At 52.7% G+C, this 18,484-nt stretch overlaps 1 protein-coding gene across 2 annotated transcripts in view; it reads left to right on the top strand.

Moving 5' to 3' along the window:
• Positions 1-5,564: 5,564 nt before the first annotated feature.
• The window catches only part of PHF2 (PHD finger protein 2), a 60,422-nt gene continuing 47,502 nt past the window's right edge, over positions 5,565-18,484 (top strand). For both annotated transcript variants that reach the window (XM_048315654.1, XM_048315653.1), the window contains exon 1: positions 5,565-6,082. In XM_048315654.1, the coding sequence (XP_048171611.1) occupies positions 5,985-6,082 (98 nt within the window). In that variant the 5' untranslated portion in view covers positions 5,565-5,984. The remainder of the gene's footprint in view (positions 6,083-18,484) is intronic.

Raw genomic sequence — 18,484 nt, 5'->3', positions numbered from 1 at the left:
GTTGGTTGTGGGTGCCCTATTCCTGGCAGTGTCCAAGGCCAGGCTGGACAGTGCTTAGAGCAGCCTGGGACAGTGGAAGGTGTCCCTGCCCATGGCAGGGGTGGGACTGGATGAGCTTTAACGTCCCTTCCAACCCAAACCGTTCTGGGATTTTGTGATTCACCCACTGCTGGGGGACACCACACCTGACTGGAGTCATGCCCTGGCTTTGCTGGTGTGTGCAGTTCCTTTACATGTCACCTTTCAATGTCAGATGGTTGCAGAGATGTAAATAAGACACAAAGAACGGGGAGCAGTTGTTCAAAGAAGAAAAACCGCAGGTGCTCACAGAGGTTGATACACAAGGTGGTGAGCAGTGCCTCTACAGAGCCGGGCACCAGTTGGTCTGTTACACAGGATCCAACCGACAGAACATGAGGAGTTGCAGATTTACACATTGGTGTAGATTGGGGAGCTTTCTCCCCTGCCGTGCCCGTCCGCTCGGTGCCCACAGCCGCGTTCACGCATCTCCCGGGCTGTGAGCACTGGGCACGGCTCCCACTGCCCGGCCCAGCAGCACAGCCGTGTTTTCCTCAAGGGACAGCAATCGGCCTTCTCTCTTCTTCCCGAGTCCGATCCCCCTGCAGCACCCGGGAGGGGTCGCGTCCCTACGCTCCCTGCTCCCGGGCAGTGTGACTCGCCCATGCCAGCACTGCTCTGTCCTGACAGCATTTCCCACTCGCTGCTTCTCGTGCAGGTGCAAGGCACCCCTTGTCCCATTTCCCAGCAGTTTTCCTCTTCGAGCCCGGCCTGGGAGCTGGCATGGAATAACCAGCACCAAGAGTTAAAGGGGGAGAGTCCGCTATTTGGGTGGGATCCGGGGCCACTGTCCGTTCTGTGCCATCAGCGGCAGCATCGGCTCCTCCCTCCCTCCCTCCCTGTGTTAGCGAGCAGCGATGCTCGGCGTGTGCCGCGCTCGGTCCCCGGCACTGCGCGTTGTACCCCGGCCTTCCCGGGGTCCCCGCCAGCGCAGGGCGGAGCAGCGGCCGAGGGAAGATTTCGGGCCGGGGGGAGCCCAGCGCAGGCATCCCAGCCCAGTTTTGCTCTCGGCTCCCGCTTGCGAGGCGGTGTCCCGGGCAGCGGGGCGGTGTCCCGGGCAGCGGGGAGGGCAGCGGGGAGGGCAGCGGGGAGGGCAGCGGGGCGGTGTCCCGGGAAGCGGGGCGGTGTCCCGCGCAGAGGGTGACGCGGCCCACGCCGACCGGCCCCGGGGCAGGAAGGCCCCTCCGCCGCCATCACCGCTCCCGCCCCTTCCTGCCCGGGGCCGGCCGGGGGAGGCGGGGCCGGGGGCGGCTCCGGCGCTGCGTTGGGGGCCGGGCCGGGGAGAGCCGCTGCTTCTCGGGGTGTTCCCGGTGCGTGCTAAAACTCCCGGAGGGGTGGGTTTCAGGAGGCTGTGAGAAGCCCTGCCCGCACAGAGCTGCTGAGGCCGTTCTCGCGCCCCTCAGTGAACAGCGCTGGTGACCCCCGGACGGAGCCCCAGCCACGGCTGCAGCCAGAGGGGGAATGGGGAATGGGGAATGGGACGTGCAGGCATCGCTCCTGCGCTGGGGCGAGATGAGGAGGAGACCGTGGCACGTCTTTCAGTGCTGCCGGTGCGCAAGAGTACTGTTATCCAGCCCCGCAATTATCCAGCCCCGCAATTATCCATCCAGCCCCATGGCAGATGGCAGCACGGTCTGTGGTGAGAGTCTGTGTGATCCTTTAGATCGCACCCAAAGCCTGTAAAGTGAACCAAATCCGGTCGCACTGACCTGCCAAGTACAGGCGGGCCCCACCCATTGGATGGAGATGGGATGAAGTGGGACAGTGTGGAATCCCAGAAGATAAGGGGTAATGTGTATGTCTCAACCACTGATAGCTGGATAGCTTTGGAGCCAACCAAGGATTGTTGGTAATAATCAAGGATTGTTGGTAATAACAGCCCATTGTAAAATAACAAGATGTGGCTGGAGAAGGGTTCATGCAGAGGGAGGGCAGCACTTTTCTGGGACAATCATTCTTGTTCCAATGTCTCTGGAGATAAGTACAACACAGTCCAGTGCAAGCACAGGAATGAGGCTGAGTAGTGAGCATCGGCTGTAGGAGGTGATCAAAACCACCCATGTCCCTCAAAGCCCTCTGACCCATTTCCAGAAAGATCTGAAAGAACGGTCTGTGTGGGATGGGATGGGATGGGAGCAGAGGGCTTGCCAGCAGGATTCTAAGTGACTGTTGGAGGAGGGTGACATTGGAGCCAGGTGCCTCCTGGGGGTGCCAGCCCAGAGGCACAGAACCCACGGGTGCCTGGAGCCTTCCTGTGGGGCTGGAGGTGCCAATCTCCCCAGCTTCCCCTCTGCATTTCCAGGTGCTGCATCAAGGTGCTGCCTCAGGGTGAAGCCTCAGAGGGTTCACCCTCAGCAGCAGATTCTGCCGTTCATGTCAGACCACCCTGCACCTTCTCCAGAAAGTCCCAAGGAGGGTGTCCTCAAGTGCTGTCTCTGGTGAAGATCCTCCGAGCCCACAGCCCTTGGCTTCAGGTCTCTGTCAGAGCTGAACTAACAGTTCTTATCTAACAGTGATTCCTCTGATACCTTATTCTGGTTTTGGGTTCTTAACAGCTCTCAGCAAACAGGAAAAGTTCTAAACACTTGGAAAATCTCTTTTACCTGGGAAATTCCTGGATGCTTTGAATTTGGGAAAAATGAACATTCTGATGCCTCAGAAAGTGTCCTGATCCCTAGCAGGAGAGTAAACAAGTGGGGATCAGCCTGAGGCAGTGATGGGCTCGTGTGTCTCCCTCCTTTGTGGAGTTTTGGACTAGAGAACGCTCATGGCCCTGCACAGCAACACTCTGTGGGGCTCTGCCATCTGTTTGGGCCAGTGCTGCTGACTTTTTTCCAATCAGTTTAAAAATACGTACTAGAAACTCACTTCAAGGTTTCGAACAAGTGAACTCTGTGATCAAATGATGTTTTGCTGAGGCACCTGGGCACAGCTCCACTGCTCACCCTCCCAGCCCAAGGGCAGCCAGGCACCTTCTGGACTGAAATGCTCCTGGAGAGGTGAGGACAGTGGGACAACCTCACCCATAAGTTTCTTAATCCACTAATCCCTGTTAAAACGATGAGTAAGGTGTCTGAGCTGCCAGAACAGAGCCCCTACCTTTCCATGCAGTGTCAGCTCCAGCATCCTCCAGCACAAGTACAGATGGCCCAGCTGGCTGTGGCACTTGGCAGTGTCCATAAAAACATGGACACTGTAAAAACAGGAGTAAAACTGCAGACACACCACTCTACTGCCCGGTACAGCATCACCTGAGGGCCAGTGATGGACAATGAAGAGCTGGACATGATTCCAGCCCCTAGGAGCACCTGGCTGCACTCAGGCATGGCCCTGCTGCCCTTTGTAGTGAGCACCAAACCTCCAGCGTGTTCAGAGGGTTGGCTCACCCACTGCAGCAGTTGGGACACGCTGACACTGGAGTTTGGGGTGGTGCTTTGGAAATAAGGCTGTTTGCATGGAGGTGCTCATGGGACTGAGGAAAGGGGATGAGAAAAATTCTTCACAGCTCATAGGGGCTGGGTGAGCAAAGCCCATAAACAACTGGGAGAGGAACATGGGCACAGGAAAAGGTGTGGAGGAGCTGCTTCAGGGAATAGTCATTTTGTTTGGAAAAGGCCTCCAAGATCATGGATCCACCCGCTGCTTCCATGCTCAGTAACATAAAAACACTGGTTTCAGGAAGGGAGGGAGGCCCTTCAGGTTGCAGCTGTTGGTGTTTGGTGTGTTCAGAGGCACAATGCCCAGTGTCCTCATGACCATCCTGTACCAAAGGACATCCCAGTCTTTAGAGGCTCATTTAAACCCTGAGCTGAGTGGTGCTGGGAGATGTCCTTGGCATCGAGGAGCCGTGTAAAGGTGTGTGCAGCTCTGGGATGGCTCACAGCTGTTTTGCCCCATCCTGCCTTACTACCAAGACTTGCTCTTCTACTTTCTGGCTGAAGCTCTGAACCATTAAAGCCATGACCAATAGATTTAAACTTAAACAGGGCTGGTTTTTAGGGTGCAGGTTCTTATGTGGTGCATTGTGATGAAGGAAACAGGTCCCTTGGTACGTTTTGAGACACTCAGAAGCACCGAGTCATGGTTTAGGACACAGGCCTGGGGCCTCCCACTGTGTCACTGCAATTCCAGCTGTGTCAGAGGCCACCTGTGGCAGGGCCGAGTGTGTCACTCACACACAACCCTGTGCATGACAGTCCTGCCTGTGGCATATACCTGCAGTGGGCAAGGGTAATGATCCTGACAGCCCCTCTTCAGCCTTTCGGCAACAGCTGCCGTCCTGTAGAAAAACTTGAAACTGAAGTTTTTTGGCTTCTTGAATTACCCTTGTCCTCCACAGGTGATTCTGAGGATTTTTACAGACAGATGAAAAAAGTCTGAGAAATGACAGTTTTAGTTTTTTGTTCAAAGACAAATTCCCTGCCACACCACCAAATGTAACGGATTCAAGATGCTGAATCCATTGTAATAGAATTAAAATCCCACCTTCATTGCGAAGCCCTTTGCAACCACTCTGTAGGAAGCTCTCGCTCCTCAGGGAAAGGTTCCAGTGGCCATTGAACACTCTGGGAATAGAGGTCCTTCCGAAAGCCCCCAGTCCATTTGTTTAACCCCTCTCAGAGCATTGGCATGGCAGGGCAGCGAGGTTCTGCATCTTCAGCCTCGGCTCCAACTCCATGATTCCTCTTTTGCCTCTGCATGGGAGGAGGTTGGTGTCTGTGGGGCTGTGTGGTGTTGGGGTACATAGTCAGTCAGGGCCTCAGTGTCCCCCCACAGCCCATATGCTCCTGTGATCTGGTTCTTGGTGGGCACAAGGTGTTTATTACCATCCCCTTGGTGTCACAGCAGGGAAAGGGCTGCTGTGAGCAGACGTGGTGACTTTAAAAGCAGGAATCATACAAATAGAGAATCACAGGGTACTTAGAGCTGGAGGCAACCTTACAGACCATCTCCCTCCAACCCCAGTAAACCCCCGAGCTGGTTAAACCCCCACTAAGATCATGTTACTGAATAGGAAGAGGCTCGTTCTTTCGGGTTCCTTTGATGCGAACCAGCCGCGGTGTGTATCTCGTTGCCCCCACCCGCACACCCAGCCGAGCGTTGTTCCCGCGGGTCGCACCGCACTTGAGGCCACTTCTCCGGGCTTCCTCGCCCTTGGGGCGGCCCGGAGCCCCCCCGTTCTCGCAGGCCGCCGAGCTCCCCGCTCCCCGCGCGGGCTCTGCCCGCTCCGCAGACACCCCCGGGCGCCCCGAGCGGGGTCCCCCCGCTCCCGCAGCCCCCCGAGCGCTCTCCGCTCCGACCCCCCCCGCACCGCCCCCCAGGCCCCCCCGGCGGGGCGGGCGGGGGCGCTCGGGCTGGGCAGCTCCCTCCCGGCAGGCGGGGGTTAACAAAAACACGCGTTTTCCGCCGAGCCCCCGCCGCGCCCCGGCCCCGACCGGGGAGCCCCGCTCCGCTGCGCCGCGCTCCGCCCGGCCCCGCTCGGCCCCGCTCCCTCCGGGCTGACGCAAGGCCGGGCCCGCCGGGGAGGCCGCGCCGGGCTGTCACCAGGGGGCACCGCCGCGATCGCCGAACACCGGGAATCACCATCCTGGAGGGACAACAACAACAACAACAACAGAGAGCCCCGGCCCGCGGCGCCGGCGGGCGGCGGGACCTGGCCATGGCCCCCGGCTCCGGGCAGCGCTTCCCCGTCCTCCGGCACCGCTCGCCCGCCCCTCTGGAGCCCTAAATCCACTATCGCGGTTTTTTAGCGTTTTTTATTATTTTGTATTATTTCGGTTTTTTTCGCTCTCCCCTTCCTCCCCCGGGTCTCCCCCCTCGGCGCCTCGGCCCCGCCGCGCTCCGCTCCGCTCGGCCGGGCGGGCGGGCAGCGGTGAGCGGAGCGGATCGGCGCGATCGGCGCGAACATGGCGACGGTGCCCGTCTATTGCATCTGCCGGCTGCCCTACGACGTGACCCGCTTCATGATCGAGTGCGACGCCTGCAAGGACTGGTTCCACGGCAGGTAACGCACCGCGCCCGGCACCCCGGCCCCGGCCCCGCCGCCCCCGGTGCTCTCGCCGCCGCGCTCCCTCCCGCAGGCCTTCCCGGAGCGGGGAAGGAGGAGCCGCGCTCCCCGGCGCCGCTCCCGCGCTCCCCGCGCGCTGGTTTTGTGTGTTTTGTGGGTTTTGGGCTGGATTCCCGACACAAAGCTGCTCCCCCCGCGGTGACACCGGAGCCCCGGGGTGGCGGGGGCCATTGTGCGCGCCCGGGGAGGGGATGCGGCCGCCCCGCGCCGCCCGCCCGCGGCTCCGCGCCGCGTCCCTGCCGGAGCCGGGCCCGGGGCGGGGAGCGCGGGGCCGCGGCGGCGGCTGGCGGGGCTCGGCCGCGCTGTCAGCGGGCTCGGCCCCGGCGCCTCGGCCTCCCGCCCGGGCAGGGCTCGGGCACCTTGGCCCCGGGTCACCCGCGGCGGCGGAGCGGGGCCGCGGGGTGTTCCCCGGTGACAGGGCGGCCATGGCCGGGCAGGGCCGGGGGCTGCGGGGAGCGGCCGCCCTGGCAGCCCCTCGGCGCCGGGGCCGGGCGGGGCGGCGGGGGGAGCGGGAGGGGGAGCCCTCGCTGGCGCAGCGCCCGCCCCGCGGCACCGCCGGGCAGCGCCCCCGCCCCCGGGGACCCCCGCGCCCCCCCGGCCCTGCCCCGAGCTGGGGCCCGCCGTGGCGGGGCCGCGGGCAGGGGAGCGGCGGGGGAGGCCGGGCGGGGCGGAGGACTCGGCTCTTCGGCTCGTTTCTCCCCAAAGCGCCTCCCGGCGCGCAGACAATGGGCGGCCGCGGCGGAGTTGGGGCGGGCGGCGGAACTTCGGTGGCGCCTGGTGTGATGGGGGCGAGGGCGGCGACTGGGGACCGAAAGCCTCGACAGCCACCGCGCCGCCCGGGCAGCCGGTGCCGGGGAAGGGGGTCACCGGGCGAAGGGGGGTGCACACGGGTGCAGCCCCCCCCCGGCAGGACCCCTTGCTCCCTTCGGGTGTGACGGAGGAGGAGGATGGATTGTCAGCGGCATCGCAGCAATTCCCCGGGAGTGATTGAAGTGTAAAAAGTGCAATTAAAATCAGGTAAATCACCTGGATGAGCGCTTTTTACGACAGGGGTCCAGTCAGGTTAGGCTGTCGCTCTTTCATCGGAACCAGCGCCCAGCAGCGTCTCCAAACAGCTGGCGGAGGAGGCGGAGGCGGGAGGCGCTGCCTGGTGCGGCTCACGGATGCCCGAGCGGGCCCTGGGGCACCCGCGGATCTTCCGTGCGCAGAATAAACTATTCAAGACACTTTGCCGTGGCACGACGAATGATGTTCTGCCATTTATTTTAGAAGCTCTGTAGAAACAGGAAGGGAAATGCAGAAATAGCCAGTCCTAGTGCCAGTGCTGGCAGAAGGGCGCTCTGCACGTGTGGTCCGGGACAGGAGGCTCGCAGGACTCGCGCTGGCCTGTGTCAGTGAGGACTCGGGCACAGATGGTGAGGTGAGGCTGGAGAGAAGCCTCAAGCATGTGTACTTGAAACTTAGAAAGTTTAAGGACATGAAAAAATTAAGATTTTCAGGCAAAGTGATGACAGAGTGGATTCCTGAAGAGTTAAACAGAAAAGGAGTTTAGCTGCCTGCACAGGATGGTGAATTTTGATTGAAACTGATGAAAAGAGGTTGGTTGTACCTGATCAAACAAGTGATCATTTTGTGGGCAGCTCAGGGTCAATAGCACGAGGAAAGGTGTTTCATTTTGTGAATGAAGGGGCAGAAGAGGCAGAACTGATTTGTAGCACTGCTGGCGGGGGGGTTTGTACCCTTTTTTCCTTAGCTTATGGTAGCGCCCAGAGATTGATTTTAAAGAAAGAAAACTGAGGAGGAGTTCACTTGTCACAGTGTCAAAACCTGAGATAATTGTATCAGGGAAGTTCATGGAGTATTTAGTAGCAAACAGCTTATCTATGACACTGTTTGCTTGTCTTGGTAATACACAAGCAAATAGATAGTAAAAAAAAAATAAATCAGGATTTAGTTGTATAAAATCAAGTCTCTCCTGGACACTCAAAGCACTCATGTTAGTGTTTATACAGAACTGTAACAAAAAAATTCAATGTTTTATAGTACTGCAACCAAAAAGACAATGTTACATAGGTGCTGCAACCAAAAAGGAGGCAGTGTGCCAAGCTGTGCAGTGTTCAGGAGGCTTACCCAGTGTTTTAATCATACTTCTGTTTCTTTTTAACATGATGTACAGTGTGCAATTCAGAAAAAAAAGGTGTCATTTCTGGTTTGGTTTTGTAGAAGCAGATCAGGTGTTTTCATGTTTCCTTTCTGACAGGAGTTCCCATTTATTTAAGAGAAATATTTTTCATGGGTTTATCCCTGCAGTAGTCACAGTCTCCCTTGCACCTGAGGCTGGGCAACATCTCTGTGGCAATTTCAGCAGTTCTGATGGCAAACTGATACTTTCAAAGTATCAAAAGCACGTTAAACTTATGTAATGTAGTTCAGAAGTTGGAGTCAGGACAATGGAGCCCTTGCCACTTGTGGGACAAATGCATTGGAGAGCCTTGGACACTGCTGAAGTGTGCTGAGCCGTGGAGCTGTTGGTGTGTTCACAGAATGCTGTGACTCCTTGTGAGACTGAGGTTTGATCATTCCTGTTCTCTCCGTTTGCCTGAGCTGCTCCAGTCAAGCAGCTTCCAGCTGTCTGGGAAGGATGGAGATGCTCTTAGAGGCACAGAACAGTAATGCCAAAGCGGGCAGGGGGCTGTTTGACTCCCTCTATGTGCAGGTCGTGTGTTCCTTGATGTGGCTGTTTGGGCTGATGAAATCCCACACCTCAGCTGCCTCAGTGCTCTGCCCTGAGCAGCCACCCTGGCTCTTCATGGTTTCCTGGCCCCTCCACCGCCTGTGCTGGCTCCTCTCCTCTTGGGTCCCATCCCAAGGAGGAGTCCTGGTGTTGTTCAGCCTGGTACCAGGTCTGCAGGCACCAGGGACAGCTGGGGCATGGGGAATGGTTGGCAAGGGAGGTGGCTCTTTGAAGAAAGCCAGGAAAGGAGGAAGAAGAGAGAGTGGTCTTGATGTGTGAAGAAGCTGAGACTCAGCAAGTGCCATGGGTCACTCTATGCCTCAAGGGTAGCCCTGGCTGGATAGAAAGATGGGTGGCAGCTGTGCCACAGGCCATGGGCCAGGGTCCCTGGGCCAGCCACTGCTGCTCAGGCACAGGTGATGTGGGACAAGGTGGTTCAGCTGCGTGGTGTGAGGAGCTCTGCCTTCTCCTCAGCTTGCAGGTGATGCTGCTGGCTGTCCGTGCCCGGTGCCACTGTGCCGTGGTGTATGTGCCGTGCCCCTCAGGGACACTCTCCATTCCTGGGAGCAGGGATGGGCTGGCTGACAAGTTGCTGGTGGCTGGAAAAAGTCCGTAATGAGAGGTCTCTGGGTGTCTCATCTACAACAGAAACATTACAGAACCTCATATCCAAGACAAGGCAACTCCTTTTGTATGGGTTTGTTCAACTAGAAATCTGTACAGGGTTACTCGTTACAGCTGTAGGTGAGGGGAGGTAAATTATTAATTTTCTCTGCAGTATTTTGTTACCTGTTCTTATAACATGCACCTGGTGCTGCAGGGTGGGATCATGCTCACTAAATGAAATAACAAGTATTGATTTTATTACTTCGTGTATATTTAAACTTTGAACCTTCTTGCTCCAGGCCTAGCAGTGGTCAATAACTTAGTAAGAGGTTTAGTTACCTAAAAGCAGCTCATGCAGTTATCAGATTAGCCTGAAATGATGATGGGAGTTACTCAGGAAGCCCTGGGACAGAGTGAACATGGCTCGGTTAAGAAAAGCACTTCTTTGTTACACTGCAAAGCTGAACCCTGTGTGTGGGCAGATCTTATGCTCCTAACATTCAGCATTTCCCTTTCAAAAACAGGTCTGGTTTTACACAGCAGCATCTAGTTCCTCTCTTTTACGCAGGCTTATCACTACCTGTGGGCAAATTTGGAAATTTGGGTAAAATTTGAAGATGAGGATAATCCTGAAACTAGAGTGCTATTTGCTTTGGTTTTATCATAGCAGAGGGAATCCCTGAGGTTAATTGTGCTGTGCCCAGAATGATCTCCTTTCATGTGCCAAGTTCAGACAGTACCAAGGTGTATAAGTTTTTCAAATAATTAAAAATCTCTGATTATTTCAATTTTTCCTGAAGAGTTAGTCAAGATGACAGGCTCAGTTTTTCTGGGAGCCTGCCCACAACAGGCATCATGAGCCATGCTTGTGCCTATGCTAGAATGCTTTAGAAAATCCAAACCCAAGTAACACCAAGAGGGGACAGTAGTGTGGAAAGGGCTGGCCTACATGAACATTGTCTGGCCTGCTGGTATCTGAGAGCCACTATAGATCACAGAAGATTTTTGTATGTAAAGATTCTTCTAATTCTAGAAGGTTTTACCCAGATTTTACCTCTGAAAGGATAAAACGTTAGATATATTAAACACAGTTCATGTTTAATTTAAAAAAAAGAAAGAAAAATACTATGGTTTAATGAGTGCTCTCCAGCAGCCCAAGCCTTTAGGTGCCCTGTCTTGTGAGCAGTCCTGTGGGCACCTGGGTACCTGTTGAGTTCAGCACTAGTGGGATGGCAGCCACGTCACAACAAAGAAATGTGTTCTGCAAGCAAAGGGGAACTTTTTCCTTAGTGCTGATAAAGGAAATGGGTAAAGATATCTTGACAAAAATTATCAAAGCAGTGTAACTATATATGGGGAGATACTGGGGAAGAGAAAAAGTGTTATACAATCACTGTAAGGCTTTCCAAAACTCAGAGGCCACCATCTTTAATATTACCTTAATATGTTTTCTTCTTTCTTTCTACAATATAAGTTTTGTAGTAGTAGTGTAGTATATCTACACAGAAAACAGAGTGTTCTCCTTACCCAGGTAGCCCTCTCCTGGAAGGGGGTAGCCCTCTCTTGTATGGCAGCCTGTAGGTGTACAGTTCTCAAAATATTTTATTAAAACATGGTTTGTGGCATTGAAAGTGTCTTACAAAGGTGCTCCGTAGCAGTGCTGGAGGCTTGTTTGTGATACAGGTGAGCTAATGCTTCGGAATCACGTGGGTTTGTCACAGTGACCATGCTATGCATCGTGTCAGGGCTGATAGCCCTGTAACCTGGGTGTTCATTAGCATATCTTACACTGGCTGATATGAATAGTAATTCGTTTCCAGAGTTTTATCTGAAAAAAACGAGCCCATTCACAGTCCACTTTAGGACTTTATGCACAGCTGGTTTTGGATATTGCCTGGCTGTTGCATCCAAATGCCTCTTGTACACAATATAATGGCAATAACAAGGTGTTTGGCAAATCTCACCAAGTCTCTCATGTAGATTTTTTCCTGGGTTGTTGTTCCCCTACCCCGTGTGATGACTGAGCATCTCCACCCCCTCAGGAGGGCACTCTCTGAGGGACAGGGGTGTCCTGGGGGCCGTGGTCTCTGGTAGTGTGGTCTGAACAGGCTGAAACATTTTGAGGCAAATGGCTTCAAGTTGTGCCAGGGGAAGTTTAGATTGGATACTGGGGAAAATTTCTCCATCAAAAGGGTTGTGATCCCTGGCACAGACGGTCCAAGGCAGTGGTGGAGTCACCATCCCTGGATGGATTTAAGAGACATGTATATCGGGGACGTGGTTAGGGGTGCACTTGGCAGTGCTGGGGGAATGGCTGGACTTGATGATTTTGGGGGTCTTTTCCAGCCCAAACAATTCCAGGATTCCATGATCTGCTTTGTTCTGGTGCTTGGTGCTCTCCAGCGCTGGGACCACAGCCAGGGGCACCCAGGGTGCCAGGGGTGAATACTCTCTCCTGGTCTTGGAGAGTGCAAATCCCTCCTTGTTGCACTCTCCTGGGCCTTTGGAGGAGCTGTTGGAAGAGGCTGACAATATGTGCAGGGTTCCCAGCCAGCAGCCCATGGAGGAGTTTCCTTCTTTTCCTCCCAGGCACATCCCCAAAAACTGATGGGTGCTGCTTCTCCAGGTGAGGCCAGGGCTTAGTCCTGTGCTTACAGGCAGAGCAGGAGGGAGGACACTGAGTTTCACTGGGTGTGGATGTGCTTAGTTCCCCAGCTAACCAGTATAGGCTTGTGCTGGGATGTTCATCAATTTTTAGTGCTTCATCCATTAGTTTTAGCAAGTAGTCAAGACAAGCAGAAAGTTAAGCAATAGTATATTTTTACAGGAAAAAATAAACCAGAATTGCAGAAACAAAGATATTTTTAAATTTCCTGTTTGCAGTTGTTAACCCAGTAATCTGGAACTCTGTGAGAGCTGCCTTATTGTTTTTATGGAATTGCTCATGGATTTCATTGTGTTTTCCTCTTTTAGTAAAATGCATGGTACATTTACTCCCAGAAACAGCATTTTGCCTCATCTGGCAGACTGGAAGGATGTAACAAGTGAAAAAAAAGTAAAATATTTCTGCTAGATATTAGTAGATATTATATTCTATGAATTCGCAGCTTTTAATACCAAAGTGGTTCTTGGCAGTATTTGGACTCTTATCCACCAACTCTCTTGCATCAGGACAAGCACATTGGCCAAAAGAAAGCACAGCTGGTCTTGAGGGAAAGTCAACAAATCCACTAATGAGACGTCCCCATGGTTTATTGGTTCATTATTGGAAAAAAATCATGTGTGTTTCCAATCCAAGTTTGCTTATTTTCAGTTTCCAGGTGCTGTGTTATTGCATTAGTGAAGAGCCTCTTTCTCACTGGGGTGTTTCTATCAATGTTTTGATGTGCTTCTGCTCAAGTCATCTTCTTCAATTGAGAGATGATGAAATTGTTCATCTGGGTTTGGCTGAAATAGCTGAACATTTTTTCTACAGTCCAAGAAATACTCTCCATTTCCTAGTTGTGTACAGAGACCTTTTAACTTTTGACCATGTTTCAGTGAATATTTTTCACATCTCTTCTACTCCACATTCAAGTTTCCCTTTTGCTTTGTTTATATTTGCAGTAACTTATCAGACAAATGTTGGTTATCTGCATTAAACTTGTAAAGGAGCCAGATATGGACTTACTAGTTACTTTTTGAGAAGTCTGGTTTTGAAATCGGGTTTCTGCCTTTGGAACTGGCTGATGAGTAACAGCAGAAGGCCTCAGCCTTGTTCTGAGTTGGGGCAAGAACAAACCTCTGCAGTCTGGTGAACTAGCACAGGTGAGTGATCATTACAGAGAGGTGAATTCCCTTGATGGTGTGGGATGTGTTGCATTTAGTCACAGCCTGTGGTGGTGTAGCAAAGCTACAACCCAACAACCCAGCAGCTCCCGGGATTGTTGGCTGTAGGAACAATCCTGCAGGAGAACCTGGTATTCCCCAGCGGGGCTGAGTCACCACTGCAAAGCCAACCTCAGCGCTCTGCCTTTTACAGGAGGTGTTTGGGCAAAATTATCCTGGGTCTCTGGTCAGTCTGTGAAAGGTGTGAAAGGAGGGTAAAAAAAAAAAGAGGAAAAAAGCCTGAAAGGAGGGTCAAGCCTGATGACAAAACTGGAGAACGCAGCGGAGCCGTGCGGGGCCCGCAGCGGGGTGGGATGTCTCTGCAGCTCCGGCTGGGTTTGTAACAGTCCTGTGCAACTCTGTGTCCAAAGAACGAAGGGAAATAATGTATCCAGCTCCTTGAGAGCCCTCTCCATCCCTTCCGAGCGAGGTGTCCTGGCACACCGTGTCTCGGCGCTGTCTCTCCAGGGTGTGATTTACAAGCGGTATCAGAAATAGTAGCAGTTTCTCACCCACAGCTGCGCTTCACCCTGTGGTATTGCTCATAGTCCCCTGCAGTTTTACTCCCACGTCTTCCAGCAGTCCCAGATTTCTAAGGACATTGCTGCCTCCATGGAAGCACACCCGTTCCTTCCACAGCCCCTGGGGCTGGGGTCGTGGCGGTGCAGCAGGGGAGGCTGAGCCGTGGGTGACAGGCTGCCTTGGCAAATCTGGGAACGAGGGCTCAGTGAATAAGGCGCTGCTGCCCTGGGGTGGGTGTGGAGCCGTTCCCGATGTGGGCTGGAGGGACAGCGCTGTGGGGCAGGAGCCCTCGGCAGGAGGTTGGTGTGCGGCCACTGCAGCAGCTCATGATTCCACCAGGCTGAACTTTGTCATAGTCCCATGCAATAGTCTAAGCATTTCTTTCGAGGGACTGTTACGCGTTTCCTTCTGCTTTCCTTGCTCCGTCAGCGTTTCTGTGTGTGGCTGCAGAGTGGCTGATGCTCAGGTTGGAGTGCTCAGTGCGATGCAGCGATCCCCGTGTGCTTTGTAGAACTGTGGGGACAAAAGACTCTCTGGATTTAAAGTTGCTGAGTAAATTGTTAAAGCCAGAACTCTGTGTTAAATACACAATATTTGTATATAATTATACTGAAGGGGCTCCAATATAATTGGAGAGGGAGTTTGACAAGGGCCTGGAGTGGCAGGACAAGGGGCAGTGGTTTCTAACTGCCAGAGGGCAGGGCTGGATGGGATATTGGGAAGGAATTCCTCCCTGTGAGGGTGTGGGGAGGCCCTGGCACAGGGTGCCCAGAGCAGCTGGGGCTGCCCCTGGATCCCTGGCAGTGTCCAAGGCCAGGCTGGACATTGGGGCTTGGAGCAGCCTGGGACAGTGGAAGGTGTCTCTGCCCATGGCAGGGGGTGGAATGACATGGGATTTAAGATTCCTGCCAATCCAAGCCATTCTGGGATTCTATATTTTCAGACACACCAGTTAAACATGGAGATTCATGCAGAGGACAGAGGTATGTGATGACAAGGTTCTATTGCTGGCTTTGCCCCTCCTTTCCTCCCAAGCTTTTGGCAAATCCATTAACTTCTCTTTGGTTGGGTTTGACTTAACTCTCTCTCATGTGTGCGCATTAATTTGAGTACATTAATATTTTAGATGTAATACGTAACATCATGAAGAAAATTAATAGTTTATCTGTAGAAGAGGAAGGGGAGCGGAGCTGTTCTGGAAGGCTGAGTCAGAAGAGACTGGAAGGGCTGGCAGCAGAGTTATGGTCTGTGCTTGATGAGTTTCCCATCCTGATGGCTGGCAGGCCACTGGAGCTGCCTCAGTAGAATCCCAGAATCTCAGGCTCCAGATTGGAATTGGCTGTCACCTGGCCCTTGTGCCAGGCTCTGACTGACACTGAGGGGCAGCTGTGCAGCACCAGCCTGGGCAGTTTCTGTTCTGTGGAACCCAGCAAACCTGTCAGTGCATGGAGTCAGCCTCTGCTGCTTGGGATCTTCAGAAAATGCTCTCTTTGAGGCTGAAGGTATGTCTAGAATGCACTGTGCTCCTCGAGTTCCTGGCAGGGCAGGGGAGTGACAATCCACAATGACTTCTGATTGTGTGTTGCAATCTGTAGTTCTCAATACATCTGCTATTGGAATCAATAGATCTGAGTGCATGTTGTGCTTTCTGGAAACGTAGGTAATGCCATGTGCTCGCTCTTCTGGATTTTGTGGGATTCCATTCTGGGTTTCATTTTTTCTCAGCAAAAATTACCTTATTTTACATCTCAGGTAACTCCAAGGTTTGGGTGTGATCAGCTGTGTGCTTCTCCTGTGGCTGTTCACAGGGAATGTGGTGATATTCCCTTGGTTTGCAGGCTGGGCACAGTCCCCTGCCCTTGTGGGATGCTGTGGGTGTTACTGAAAAGTGGGAGTTCATGTTTCAGATTCACTCCTGACGTTTGCAGATGGTAAGGAGAGGGGAGCAGGGAAGGAAATGGGTGCTGAAAGTGACACCAGCAGTGAGGAGATGGTGTGAAGAGCAGTCCTGCACCGAGTGGGTACTGGGCAGAGTGTTCTGCTCCCAGTTACAGTCTGGAGCTGCCCTGAACTTGTGTTGGCTGCTACTTAAGTCCCATAAACAGTTTATGTCCCTTTATACCATACTGCTAAATTTTTCCTTTTAAAAAATGCTGAACTGAAGTAGTTGCTGAAGTTCAGTCACAATCTTAATTTGAAAAATACCCAAAGGGCTGGAAAAGGCTGGAGCTGGGGTTGTTCCCTGATGCTTCCAAAGCAAGGGGTGTAGGAAATTATCTAGTCAATGTGTCAGTTGCAATCAGAACTGCTGCTGCCTTTAGTATTCAAAAATGAGCCAAGCCTTGATATTTTTAGGTTATCAATCCTAACTGTTGTCCCAGGAGGCTTTCTGCAGGGAGGGTGGGCAGGTTTTGTTGTTTAGTTGGGGTTTTTTTGGTTGCTTGGGACCTTTCATTTAGAGCAAGCAGAACTGTTGTTTTATGCTTTGGTGCAAGGAAGTTTTTCAGATACAAAGCACTCACTACAAATGCTCTTCAGAATAATTTTTTCTGCTTTTTTGTGGTGTGAGAGTTGGCAAATGGTTTTAGGAAGGAAACCGTGTGTCAAGGAGGTGTTTCTGAAGAGCACTTACCCGGAATCGCGCAGTGAGTGGGAACAGAGCCTGTCTGGCTGCCCATGCTCACGGTCTGAACCTGCTGGCTGCTGCTGCCTTTTCATTGCTCTTTCTGAATTTTGTGTTTCTTAGCATTCTTGGCACTCTGAAATCCCTCTCAGAGCAGAACTGATTGCTTTAACTGCAAACCATGCTGATGGGGAGGCTCAGTGGCACTGGCCTGCTGGCATTCCAGGTCCTGCTCATGCCACAGGGCTTCAAGGGGACAGAACTGCCACAGAAAATGTCACAATCACTTTTTAAGGAAGTATGTCTTGTGGAGCACTTTAAAGGAGTGTCTTGTGGAGCACAGCCTGCGTGGGCTGGAAGGGTTCAGTCAGGTAAGGTTTTCCCTTTGAGAAGAGCAAGGCTGAGCTCTGATTTTGTGTTGATAAGTCACAAGCAGTGAAACAATATTAACACTTTATGTCATGTTTGTAAAAAGGCAAGAAAAGTATCTGCAGAAAAAGAGGAAATTTATGACTTTCCATAGAATCACAGAATCCCAGAATCATTTGGTTTGGAAGGGATCTTTGTAGGTTTCGGGTGTGGGTTCGGCAATCACGGTGGGCGCCAGACTGTAGGTTTCGGGTGTGGGTTCGGCAATCACGGTGGGCGCCAGACTGTAGGTTATGGGTGTGGGTTCGGCAATCACGGTGGGCGCCAGACTGTAGGTTACGGGTGTGGGTTCGGCAATCACGGTGGGCGCCAGACTGTAGGTTACGGGGGTTCTGGGGTCCTGTCGGGACGGCCGGACGTAGACGGTGACGGATGGAGACGAGAGATCTCTATAGGCAGGTCTTGGGACACAGCCGGTTTATTGTAAAGGGCGTGGGTATTGGGGCACTGCTCAGAGCTGGTAGACTCAGCTCTGAGCAGGCCCAAGAGAGCAAGAGAGTGAACGGGTGAGAGAGAGAGTGTAAGAGCAAGAGTGGAAGAGAGAGCAGGAGAATAGAATGGAAGAGAGAATGAGAATGAGAATGAGAATGAGAATGTCTGAAGTCCTGGTTACAATACAATAAATCATCTTCTGTACTGAATATTCTAATTGTCACTAACCAATCTAATACAAGATACAAATCCTATAGCATTTACATACAGCCTATAAGAGTTCTTATATTACCATAGAGTGTTACATCTTAACTTCTAAAAACTACTCTTTGGACCCCTTCTGCTGAGCTAGTAGGGTCTGCTCTGACCCTTGGACCTGCCTGCAAGCAGAGGGTATTGTTCCATCAAGAGGGGATTACCTTCAGTCGGCCATACCATTGTTTTCTAGTTGTTCAGTAACTAAGACCTGGTATTTCAAAAGTGGCTTTCATTTCGATGTTGCCTGTAGTTTTCATATTCCCAAAATCTTTTGTCAGGCAATCATATTTCCAAGGCTTTCCTGTTTCATCTTCCCCAACAGATCTTAAACCTCATCTTTTTCCAACCTCCAGCCAGGGTTGGGATTCTGCAGTTCAAATCATGGGTCGTTAAGAAAAATGTTGGGGTTTCCTTGTCAGTTTGGACCAAACTAGTTGCAAAAAAAGTGAAATTAGGCATTTCTAACACACCTGGAGTAACTTGAAAATAGACTCAAAATTAAATGAGACTGTGACATATATTTAGGTTGGAGATGAGGGAAAGGCTCTTCCCCCAGAGGGTGCTGGGCACTGCCCAGGCTCCCCAGGGAATGGGCACGGCCCCGAGGCTGCCAGAGCTCCAGGAGCATTTGGACAGCGCTGCCAGGGATTCCCAGGGTGGGATTTGGGGTGTCTGTGCAGGGCCTGGGGCTGGACTGGGTGGTCCTTGTAGGTCCCTTCCAACTTGGAAGAGTCTATTCTATTCTATTCTATTCTTCCATTCCATTCCATTCCATTCCATTCCATTCCATTCCATTCCATACTACAGTGTTTCCTGTTGGCAACAAATCCACGTCTGCATTATTATTCACCAGTAATGACATCATCTG

The sequence above is a fragment of the Corvus hawaiiensis genome, chromosome 11 (assembly GCF_020740725.1).
Source record: "Corvus hawaiiensis isolate bCorHaw1 chromosome 11, bCorHaw1.pri.cur, whole genome shotgun sequence".
Lineage (NCBI taxonomy): Eukaryota > Metazoa > Chordata > Aves > Passeriformes > Corvidae > Corvus > Corvus hawaiiensis.
This window is presented reverse-complemented; position numbering and strand designations above follow the sequence as displayed.